This window comes from Carcharhinus amblyrhynchos, chromosome 19 (genome assembly GCF_965287045.1).
Source record: "Carcharhinus amblyrhynchos chromosome 19, sCarAmb.v2.hapA, whole genome shotgun sequence".
In the NCBI taxonomy this organism is placed as follows: Eukaryota; Metazoa; Chordata; class Chondrichthyes; order Carcharhiniformes; family Carcharhinidae; genus Carcharhinus; species Carcharhinus amblyrhynchos.
The window spans coordinates 17291992-17304649 of NC_137342.1; the positions used below are offsets into that span (position 1 = coordinate 17291992).

At 37.8% G+C, this 12658-nt stretch overlaps 1 protein-coding gene across 5 annotated transcripts in view; it reads left to right on the forward strand.

Moving 5' to 3' along the window:
• The window catches only part of tcp11l2 (t-complex 11, testis-specific-like 2), a 40744-nt gene that overhangs the window by 7441 nt on the left and 20645 nt on the right, over window positions 1-12658 (forward strand). For all 5 annotated transcript variants that reach the window (XM_080207300.1, XM_080207301.1, XM_080207303.1 and 2 more), the window contains 5 exons: window positions 482-648; window positions 3182-3314; window positions 9196-9316; window positions 11335-11555; window positions 11788-11924. In XM_080207300.1, coding sequence (XP_080063426.1) covers window positions 489-648; window positions 3182-3314; window positions 9196-9316; window positions 11335-11555; window positions 11788-11924 — 772 coding nt within the window. In that variant the 5' untranslated portion in view covers window positions 482-488. The remainder of the gene's footprint in view (window positions 1-481; window positions 649-3181; window positions 3315-9195; window positions 9317-11334; window positions 11556-11787; window positions 11925-12658) is intronic.

A 12658-nucleotide genomic window follows, 5' to 3' on the forward strand; every position in this document is an offset into this window, starting at 1 on the left:
CGGATGAGAGGCGTGTGGAGGGATATGGTCCAGGTGCAGGTCAGTGGGACTAGGCAGAAAAATGGTTCAGCACAGCCAAGAAGGGCCAAAAGGCTTGTTCCTGTGCTGTAATGTTCTATGGTCTGAGAAAAGTATAGTTTTACATTTTTTTTTGTACTTTTGCCCCTCTTTGATTTGAGAGCATGTGATCGGTTTTCTGTATTGCTACACATTTTTTGCTTGTGTACTGCTCAGGTTTATTCAGGCTTTAGCTTGTTTTAGATCTAGAAGTCTACTAACATCCCTGGATCCAATAGGAGATTGCTCATTTTTGGCTCAGGACCATACAAAGACACTTGTCATTTTTGTTCCTACATTGGTCTATTATTTCAAATGTTCATTGTTTCTTTAAAGTTATTTTACAAAATCCCAATGAAATGTGTTGACCATGAACCCAGAAAGCCAATCAGCAGTTTTCAGTCATGGATTTTGTTTTTTTCAGTGAGAAGATGCCTTTCAGTAATGACAAACATTCCTTGAATGATGAATCGTTAAATAGTGACACTGAATCATGCGAGCAATCGGATAGTGTCAACTCCTCCAGCGACTATGAATATGCTCACCAAAGCTTCAGCAGTGATTCTTCTAGCAAACCCAGCTCGCCAGCCTGTAGGTCTTTTGAACGTTTTTTTTTAAAAAATGCTACATTACCTTTCACAAAGTAGATTTGGTACCTGAAGCCATCATACCACTTTCTGCACGATATTTGGTGGAAAGCAACTTTGCTTTATTTTGCTATGCAATAAGCTCCTAATGTTTGGCTTAAGTACAACCGAGTAGTGTCCGCTTACCAAAATGTTTTTAAAAATGTTCAAATTAATAAGATTGACATAGTATCTACATGACTACTAAAAGGCCCAGTTGGATTGGATGGTTGCATGTTCTAGCCATTGGCATTATTTGCATCAATTAGTTTACATGGTTTAAAAATAAATTTAAATTTGAGAAGGAGTTTTGGCTTGTTTGTTCTCCAAAATACCAGTCAGGGTTAAAATATTCTGTGACTGGGTTAAAGGAACAGTGAGATGGCTAATATTAACATTTTCTTTGAGCACCTGTTTACTTCAGAAATTTTCCCCACTTGCTTCAACCCAGTATTGGTCACCAAAGCAAGAAGCTGAATGCAGCTACAAAATACTGCAGATGCTGGAAATCGGAATGAAAACAGAAAATGCTAGGAATACTTGGCACATTGAGCAGCACCTATGGAAAGAGAAACAGAGTTAACATTGCAGGTTGACGACCTTTCATCAGAACTACATGAATGATAAAAGTAATTGACCTGAAACATAGATGCTGCGTGACGTGCTGAGTACCTCCCACGTTTTCTGTTTTTATTTCAAGAAGCTGACTGCTTATTTGTCACTGAACAGCATTCAAAGTCCAAATGCTGACATTACAGACTATACTGTCATAGTAAAGATAATCCATCAGTTCTTTATTTGTCTGTGATGATGCCTTCTGTAGAGCAGTGTTCATTGAAAATGCATACACCTGGTTAGTGACACCTACCCATTATTGATTAGGATAGTAAATAGTATATTTACCTAAAATGTACTTGAATATGTGTAAAGTAAAATGAAGGTTTTCTTTGTCCAATGTTTACATCATCCTGAGGATGCCATACGTCTAATTAGTTGATGTTTACAAGAAAAGATCAATTTTCCTTTCTCCGCCAGAATGATACATGCCAGTAAAAGTATCAAATACCAAAGGCTGCTGCTTGGTTTCTACTTCGTATCAAAAGATGTTTCCAAACCATGAATTTGTGAATAATAGTCAGTGGTCAGATTTGCTGTTAATCCAAACTAGCAATAGAAGGTGATTTTCAGCAAAGGTTTCTTTTTACAATACAAATTCTTTGAACTTTGGCACTATTGTCTGGAGATTAAAGGCTGGTGTCATTAAAAGCATGAAGTTGAAATCAATGGAGAAATAAAGAACTCAGACAAATTAATCGTAGGGTGAGGGAGGAGATTTAAAAGTAAAGGCTAATTCTTTAGATTGAAATATTGCCTTCTCAATGCTCTGAGAATACATCATATCTTCTGAAATGAAATCCAAGTTTGAACATAGAAGAGATTGGACGCAATCATTTGAAGTGGTGAATTTATTTTCCTCCTGTTCACTAAAGTTTATCCATTATTGTCATAGGTAGGCTTACGTTAACACTGCAATGAAGTTATTGTGAAAATGCCCTAGTTGCCACAGTCTGGCGCCTGTTTGGGTACACTGATGAAGAATTTGGTATGGCCAATGCACCTAACCAGCACATCTTTCAGACTTGTGGGAGGAAACCGGAGTATCTGAAAGAAATCCATGCAGATACACGGAGAACGGGCAAACTCCACACAGACAGTGACCCAAGCTGGAAATCGAACGCCAGGTCCCTGGCATTGAGGCAGCAGTGCTAACCACTGTGCATGATAAAGGATATCCAAAGTTTCACTTTTTATAGCATTTGCCAAATACAAAAAAAGGTGCCTTTTATTTCAGTTCAAGATGCCTAACCTTCAACTTTACAAGAGTAACATATACTATGCTGATGTGATATTTATTTCTCATGTCAGTATGGCCTTGTGGTCTTTTTGAATGATATTCATTTTACATAATTGAGAGCAATCTTCTGACATGGTTGCTAGCAATTAGTTACTGCATTATTTCTTAATACTCATTTAAATTGTGACTCCATGTAGGTAGGATCCAGATTCCTGTTCCAAAGGAAAAAGGATGTTCCTTAATCCACCCAGTTATTCAGCCTCCTTGTTTATTTAGTTAGATCAGGAAGATGAGCATTTCAGTATAAAATGGTCATTGCTGAGACTGAATGGGAATAGAGCTTTGGGAAAGTAGGGATCATGGGAAGAGTAAAGATCTATCTGTGGAATAGTGAATGTAACTTGGTATACATGGCAGGAAAATGTTAGCATGTAGTTTGGAAGAGAAAAAAGTGAGCTTGAATTTTGACCACCCTTTCCTCCCCACCTGACTTTAGTGGCAAGTGCTAAATAATAGATGTGAACAGGTGGAGTAAGATGTCTATTCGCTAATACAAGTGGTAATTATGAACAGTTGCATATCTCTACTGAAGACTTCCCTGAGGATGAGTTGCCAAATCTATTTTTTGTTTTTGTCACTCCAGCAAGTCCTCCTAAAATGGTTTCTTTTGATGACCTGATGGAGACTGCAAAAGGATTATCAAATATGAGTCTGGCTCATGAAATAGTCATGAATAGCAACTTTCAAATGAAACAAATTGATCTTCCTCCGCAAAGGTAAGAAAAATTACCAGGTTTCAGTGAGTTGGGATGATAGAAGTATAAACTTGTTCATGACCTCCACTTGTATTGTAATGCAGCAGGTAAAGTAAAGGATGGAGATTAGTTATGTTCAGTGTTTAGTCTGTCCAACTTGCCAATGTTGAATCAGCTCTTCACTTGCGACTGATTTTGAATTCGGGCATGGCTCACGATATTTCAATACAAAAACTCAGGCTGTCTGTTTTTGATTTTAAAAATGCCATCAAGAAAGGACAATCAAACTTCAATGTACAGTTTCTAAATTTGTTCTCTTAAAATCAAGACTGTTACAAATGGAACAGGATCGGAGGGAGGGAAACAAAATGAATGAATTTTTTTATTTAACTGGAGTCTAATTTAAGATGGAAATGCATTTCTGTTCATGGAAAAAGAAGGGTATTTATGTTGCTCTGTCTGCTTTACAATTTGATATGTGAACACTGGGTTAAGACAACTCATTTAAATGATGGAGTATTGGACTCCCGGACAAAAAGCCAGACTCATATTTTGGCTCTAAAGGTTAATATTTCAAGTAAGCTGAAAAAAAAATTTAATGTGAAGTACATCCGTCCCTCAAGTATATATGTTACTCTAAAAATCTTCCAACAGTGAGGTGATACTTGCAATCCAAAAATAAGTTGATCAAGATGATACGTTCCTCAAGAAAGGCAAGAGTTTGGAGGTAATTATTACAGCCCATTCCCACAAGTGTGGGTCTCATGCAACCAACTTCAAGCAATGTTGGAATACTGCAACACGCTAAAAATGTGCTGACTGCCTGGCATCCAAGTTTAGGGCACCCCTATCTGTTTCTCCCTCAACTTGTTACTGACTACATAAGATGCACACCAATGTCACCTGGAGGCGTAGCTTTAGTGAAATGTAAAATATTGAGTATAATTTTTTCCTGAAAAAAGAATGTCTGGCAGATTTTAGAAAGTTATTTTGTGATTTATTTGAATTTAAATCCCTTGAATGGTAAATATGTTGGGTTTTTTAAGTACTGCTGTCCTGCTAATGGAGCCTGTTTCATTTTATTAACTTTACTCTTTAAGAGGATTGAGTACAAACCTTTAAACCTAACAGCATGGAACAATTTCACTTCATTTGTTTAGCTTTAAGATGCAATGCAGCCAGTCAAGCTTGAATGTACATTTTGGGGTTCTTTCTCTCTTTGAAAGCAACACATAGAATAGCAAAATCTCGAGTGTGTTGGAATACTCACTTGCTGAGATTGTTGAGGCCTGAACAACGCTCTTAGCTTGATACAATCCACAACAAATGCATTATTAGTGTGTGTCTCACTACACCCAGTATTCAGCTCTTGCCAGCAGCACACTGACTGCAGTATGAAACAGAACAACTCAATAGGACTACTGTAACAAAACCTCCTATCCACACAATTGTAACCACCACGGATGATATCACGTATGTCAACAACATTATGAGAACACCAGCACCTGCAAGCTTCCTCTACGTGATACTCAACATTGAGCAGTACAAAATTTTCATGAGGAGCAGAGGTGATGGTAGGGTTGGTATAGGCTAAAATTTCTAATCAGCAGGTGATTTCCTAAGCTTCCTTTGATTTGAAGCTGTGATACTCCATGAGGTCCAGAATATATGCTGAGGGCTGCTACAATATTTATAACACCACCCCCACCTTTGAGTCTGTCCTACAAATGGAGGAGGAATACATCTCCAGGACTCCAGCATTTACTGATGTGTATGTGTTTAAGACATCAGATCTTTGCTTGACTAGTCTGAGTCAGTTCTCAGATGTTAGTGAGCAGGTCTTCGCTGAGTCATGTACTGATTGGTGCCTAGTTTGCAATTGATGAGCTCCATCTACTATTTCTTGGTGTTCTATAGGAATTGTTTTACAGCTGAGCGACGTTGACTAACTGTCAACTGAATATTGTGGGACTTGGACCAGATAAATGCCTTCATAGCCACTTCTACTGGAGCAAATTTATCGTAATGCAACATGGCATGGTGAAAATTTGAAGTGGTGACCTCCACATTGCTAGTCCAGTACCAGAGTGACTACACTATACAATTGTGTGTCCCTACAGGAACTTGTTGCGAACATTAATAAGCGGAGGTTTTAGTATGGTGGAGTTCAATGCCTCTGTAGTGTCATTCCTTTTTATAGAAGCTTACAGAAGCAATTCTTCCTTGGTTCTGAGCCAGCAGACATCAAGGATTAAATGTCTCTTCTTTCTGATGACCTTTCTGGGCTTAACTAGTAGATAAACATAGTTCATCCTCTGCAGCATTCTTGAGATACATGGCTGGGTGCCTGCCTGTAAGACTACAATCAACAGAATTAAATGAGCAACCAGGTCATTTCTCCCTGCTTACGAATTAGGCAGCATATTTTCCCCTACTCTCAATTTTCATTTTTACTTATTTGTTTGTGCGCGTTGATGGTTAAGCCAGCATTTATTGCCCATCCCTAATTGCCCTTGAAGGTGGTGGTGAGCTGCCTTCTTGAACTGCTGCAGTCAGTACAATATAGGTACACTGACAACGCTGTTAGGGAGGGTGATCCGGGATTTTGACCCAGCAATGTGGGTAAAGGCAAATCAAGAAACCGACTCTCTACTTCCTGTCTGTTTACCAATCTCTGCCAATAATCATTCATGATGTGGAGATGCTGATGTTGGACTGGTGTGGGCACAGTAAGAAGGGACCTGGGTACAATTCTGGTCGCGGGTCACTGTCTGTGTGGAGTTTGCACACCCTCCCCGTGTCTACATGTGTTTCCTCCAGGTACTCTAGTTTCCTCCCACAGCCCCAGGGTGTGGGGGGTTAGGTTGATTGGCCATGCTAAATTGGCTGTAGTGTTGGGGGATTAGCAGGGTAAATATGTAGAGTTACGGGAATAGGAGCTAGGTGGAATTGTGTTTTCTGCAGGCTCAATGGGCTGAATAGCCTCATTCTGCACTGTAGAAATTCTATGATTCTACAAGATGGCAGACTGGTTTTCAGTATAGCAAGACAATACAACTGGTTCTCCTAGGGTGGGGATGTCGGTGTTATGCCACATGATTCCCATGTCTCCATTTTGGCTTTGACAAAGGATGTGTATCATTTTGTCTGAGTTCCCAAGATTGTTAATGTTCCAACCGTCAGCATTTAAAAAACGGGAGCAAAGTTCTTTGTCCAAGCAACTGACTCAGCTCCAGCTGGTTTATGAAATGAAGATGGCCTTTGTACAGTCCCTTTGAATTTGGTCTCTGCAGTCCACCAGGGTCATTATATCTCTTCAGAGATAATGAGATACACATTTCTCTGATACTGCCAGATTGGCTCCTATTATTTGAGGGTCACAGCCAGACATTGTTTGTTATTTTGAAAGGTCTTGATGATATATTATTTTATTAGCATTTTGGAGTATAGTGGATAAATGGGGACCAGTAATTGTAGAATATATTTTGAATTTCTAAAAAGCATTTGATAAGGCACCATACTAAAGGTTAATACACAGGATAAAGGCTCACAATGATTATACTGTAAGAAGTCTCAACACCAGATTAAACTCCAACAGGTTTATTTGGAATTGCGAGCTTTCCGAGCGCTGCTCCTTCCTCAGTTGATGGAGGAGCATCTGAAAACACATGATTCCAAATAAATCTGTTGGACTTTAACCTGGTGTTGTGAGACTTCTTACTGTGCCCATCCCAGACCAACGCTGGCATTTCCTCATCATGGATGAGTATATTGGCAGAGATTGGTAAATGGACAGGAAGCAGAGAGTCGGGATAAATGGGTTTCAAGTTGACAGATTGTGACTTTTGGAGTGCAGTAAGGATCAGTGCTAGCATCTACGCTATTTACAGAGAGTAACATATCTGAGTTTGTTACGTTACAAAGCTAGGTTGTGAATAGGATGCAAAGAGCTATAGACGGGTTCATGCTGGCCTTTATTGCAAGGGGACTGGAGTACAAGAATAAGGAAATCTCTGAACAATTGTGCAAGGCTTTGGTGAGACTACACCTGGAATACTATGTGACATTCTGGCCTCCATATTTGAAGAAGAATATACTTGCATTGAAGGCAGTACAGTGAAGGTTCACTAGATTTGGTCTTTGGGATGAAAGGGTTGCTCTATAATTAGAGGCCAAGTAAATTGAATCTACGTTCTCTGAACTTTAGAAGAATGAGAGGTAATCTCATTGAAACAACACATAAAATTTTCAAGGGGCTTGACAAGGTAGATACAAATACATTGTTTCCCTTGGCCAGGGATCTAATCAAGGGGTATTGTTTCAAGATAAGGGGCTGATCATTTAGGACGTCAGACATGAGAAAAAGTTTCTTCACATCGAAAGGTTCTGATTCTTTGGAATTGTCTACCCCAGTTGTGGAAGCACCATCATTGAATATATTTAAGGCCAAGAAGGCAGGGAATCAAGGGATATGGGGGTATGGGTGTGAAGGTGGAGTTGAAGCTGTTATAACTCGGGTCAGAAACTCCGTCTGGATCATAAATTTTGCAATTTAAATTGGCTAGGACAAGCATGAGATGTTTCACTTTAGGTATGAGTCAACTGAGCCACCAGGGAGCTTTTATCAAACAAAGTTTATTTAAGAATACAGTTAACATGTATAGAACGAAAATTAGCAATAACATTTACCAATTACAAACAAAAAAAATTGTTTAAACCTTAACAGTTAAATACTGTTTCAAACAAAATAAATCTCATAAGCAAAACCCTTGCCACAGATTTAGCATGGAAAATACAAATGCTTTCATGATGCTAGAACTTGTATCTTTGGTTGGATGCTGCAGTTGTCTTAGTGTACAAATTCAGACAAGCTTGAAGTCAGAACAGCTTCTCAAAACACCAGGGAAACAGAGAAAGATGTCCCAACTGCAGGACTTTCACTCCAGGATGGCAAGAATACCTGCTTCCAGCTAGCCAGCAGAATTTTCAATTCCAGGGAGAGAGAAAAAACCTGCCTGCCACTTGACAACCAGAACAGCTTCTGACTCTAACCAAAACTGAAAATGAATCCTTGGATTCCTCTGGGGAGGAACCACCTAACTTTGACTTATCAATCAATTCTCCTCCATCCCCCCCCCACTAACAATGCAGAGTCATTAAAAAAAAATCCCAGAAAATACCTGTGGCCCTGAGTAAAAATAAACAAAATTCATTTAAGTCATTGAAGCAGCAATAAAAGGACTTCTAATCAGACAGCCCAGCAACAATGAAAAAAAAACCTCAAAGCTGCTTAATTGCAAAGAATTTGATTTAAAAACAAACATTTCTTAAAGGCACACTAATGTCACAAAGCCCATGATCGTATGGGCCATATGGTCTCCCCCTGCTACTTATGTTCTTAATGCTTGCTACTTAAAAGAAAAACTTTAACTCTAATTTCCATAGTGGATTCCATTTTTAATGGTTCTTTAGTATTCAGACAGCCCATTTTTGATTTTCTGCGGTGCACGCACTATCAAATCTCGTACGAGAGGTTGTATATCTATTAATACCCTCCAGATAATAATTGTGTCACAACACTTAAACCAAGTCATGCACTAAACAGTTGGCCCATTATTTGAATTTGACTGCGCGCAGGATATCTTGAAACCATTTTTTCTCGTCAGTATTCTCTGGATCGTCCCTGAAGGTGTGTCTTGTGCAGCTAGTGAGTTGCCTATGGTGTTCCAAATTGCTATCTTTTATATTGTCATTTCTGTTGTGTCTGATGCTTCTCAAAATACTTCTACTATTATAGCCTTCTACTGCTATTGCATTTAGTGTACGGATGAATAATTAAAGTGTAATGTTTAAGTGTTAACTAATCCATCTGAGACCAACCTGATTTTTTTTAAAAATATAGTTTACAAAGGAAAGTGAAAGAAATAGTTCACAAAGCATTTTGGGACTGCCTGGAGGCTCAGTTGAACCAGGATCCTCCTGAATATCACCATGCTCTCGTGCTTTTGGGAGAAATTAAAGAGGTAAAGGAATGAATGTTTTACTACAACTTGTAATTTTTAAACTTGGCTTGTATGCATCACATTAGTTTTAGTCTTTTTGTCTTTTTTCCCCTCCAGATTTTTGCACGGGATATTGTTTGTAATAAAGATAAAAAATAAATAATAATTTTTATTAATTAAAAAATAATTTTCCTCCTTCCCCTTTAACAGTTCTATCTGACTAAAATGGAAATGTACAGATGTTTTGCATTAGTAGACCGTTGTCTTTACATTTCAAGTGTATCAGTTTAATCACTGTTTCTGGAGTAGCTACTCTACCCAGTAATGTCTTTTTTTGCAATTTCGGTCACTTTGACAAGACATCTAAGATGGTGATCATTTAACAAGTGCAATGAGTTATACAGTAATAAGACAATGAGTACTATAGATGTATGTACCTCAATCTTTTAGAAGCAATGGACAAGATTTTAACTCATTTCAAAACTTGCCTACTTTCACAGAGTTAAAATCAATACATAAAATGTGTTGAAAATTTCTGATGCTTTGGTCTCGTTCTACACTTCCCCCTTGAGCTCTTCATTTATCCTAACTCCAGAATTATATCTTCCGTCCTGAGAACTTGCATTGTTTTTTGTTTCTCCAGACCCTCTTTTTCTCAATGATTTTTCATGAGAGACAAACTTCAGAAAATTAAAGTTTAGGTTTGTAAGTGCATCCAGTTAATTCACCAGTTATCATCATGTGTTCTCAGCTGGATGGAAGGTCCTTGACCCAGTGGGCTTTCCATTTCTCTCCATCCCTTTTCATTTACCAATAATGTCCTTCAATTTTCAAGCCATTCAACAAAGATATTCTCTTCCTTCCCCTTCCTCTTTTTTTCTTAATTTTCTCTCCCTAAAGCCTCTTGCAAGTTATTTTCCCCTTAAGATGTGCCTTACCCAAACTGTTCCTAATTACGTTAAGTAATTTTCTTTGTTCGCTCACTCTCCTCAGCATTTCATCAGTTGTTACTTCTTCTAACCAATTGATCCTTTCCTCCTTCAAATCCTTATTTTAAAGCTATTTAACCGATTGGTCTTCTTTCCATAAGGTCCTTGTCTAATGCTCATATAAAGTAACACTCCTGATCGAGTTCTTTATAAATGGTTTCTTGAGTTGTTTAATCAGCGTTCTCATTTAACAACCATCTCTTCTTGTCAGATACAACTTTTCCCATTGGTATTCTTATTTCTTTGTACCTTCTATCTGCAGATATTATGTTTCTAAATATATTAACTCCTGCCCCTGTCCTAGTTTTCCTTCTACACACATATGAATATTTCTTGGTGAATATGGGCTATGCACCACTTTGATTCTGCCAAAGTTCAATTTCATTCCAAAGTTTATGGCTGCTGTGATTAATCTGTCTACTAATCCTTCTGTGTTTTCAAATGCTTTCTTGATCATTGCTTCTGCATAGATATTGAAGAAAGTAATGATAAGCAACAGCCTTTCAAACTCCTTTTTCCATTTATACGTGCTCAAGACTCCCCTTTGTTCACTTTTGGACACTATATACTTGAATGATGATACTGTTCACTCCTTTAATTTCACTAGCAACCATCAGTCTGATTTTCATTTTACTTTATTCATGCATTTGGCAACCACCTTGTCTAGCATCACTGTTACTTTTAATTTCCTCACGAGTATATCATGCTCCTGTCACTCATGGAGTCCCCCATGTAATCCTAGCATGTTTAAATATTTTTTCTTATTTCGATTTCATGCGTTAGGTTCTGTAGCTTTCCTTTCCTGTTCATTGTTTGTCTATTCCATGTTCCTGTTCTAAACTGACCCATGGTGCAAGGCAATGGCAAACCAGCACTAAGTATAGGAACGCGGAACAAAAGTATTAAATCTCAGTTTAATTGTCGGATAAGTACTGAAGACACCTAAACGAGCCAAAAAAGTGCAGCGTCTTATCAGTAAATCTAATATTGTAGATGACACGATACTAAAATGCAAGCTTTTTAACTTGTGTAACTTTTGTTGTCATTTAGATACTACTTTCATTTCTGATACCTGGCCAAAACAGACTTCGGAATCAGATCTCTGAGGTCCTGGATTTAGATCTAATCCGACAGCAGGCTGAACACAATGCTATTGACATTCATAAACTGGCTGCTTACATAATCTCATTAATGGGAAAGTTCTGTGCCCCAGTTCGGGATGATGACGTCAAAAAATTGAAATCGATTACTGATATAGTGCCACTGTTCAGGTAAATAACTTTCCTGCTTGGTGGTTAACAGCAGATAGATTTACAAGCTGCTATTTTTGAACTTACAATGTTTCTTTAAGAAATTGAATACCTTCATCTTTGCAATTAGTATATAATAAATTTTAAAATGTGGACCCAATCCTTTATACATTTTGTGAGCAGAACGTTACTTTTTCTGGCATACTTTATATATAATGAAACACTTTCAGTGCACTTTGTATTTCTTCAATAGAGAATTATTTCATGTCCTTGATTTGATGACTATGGATATGATCAACTTCACCATTCAAAATATCCGACCACACATACAGCAATGTTCTGTTGACTACGAACGAAGCAAGTTCCAGGATTTTCTCAACAAACAGCCCAGTAAGTTTGGTAGATTTCATGGCATTTAAACAAGTAAACTTTTAATCAACAGTTTTTTTTGTTGTAAGATGCAAATCAGAAGGCACACTGCCTACTCTTTTCTCTCTGGCTCTTACTAATATCATGCAGAATTAATTTTTCATTCTCTGGGAGATCGAGCAGAATGAATAAATTTGGGATGTGGCCAGATTCATCCCAAGAACAAGGCATTTGACATCCTCCGGATATGAAATAGCAGCTGACTTTGAATGTAAATAAATTTTAAGGTAATGCAGAATGAAATTAGAAACATCTGGGGTGTTAATTGGTAAAGGTGTAAATGTAAGTGACAATATCCCACAGAATGCAATAATCTCTGTACCGCCATGAGGTGCCATTTCCGATAAAGGACGATAGACTATATTTGAGTAATGAGGATATGGGATGTGTAAATATTCAGAAAAGTTGTTTTGAGCTTTCCCTTGAGATTAAATTGTATGGAGTCTATGATGGTGTAAATTTTAAACAGTTTACAATCAAGTAAATTTTAGTTGAATGGTTTTTTTCACATTCTATTTTTTCATTTGTGTAACTTGGGAAATCAGTAATTGGCTGAGGCCCAGTAAAAAGAATGGCTGTATTATTAACGCATGTGAATTGAAATGGTGCTCATATCTATGAAGCTGGAAGATTTCTTTTTACTTTTTAAAAGTAGTTTCAATGCTGCAGGATATGACATATATTTAATAACTAGC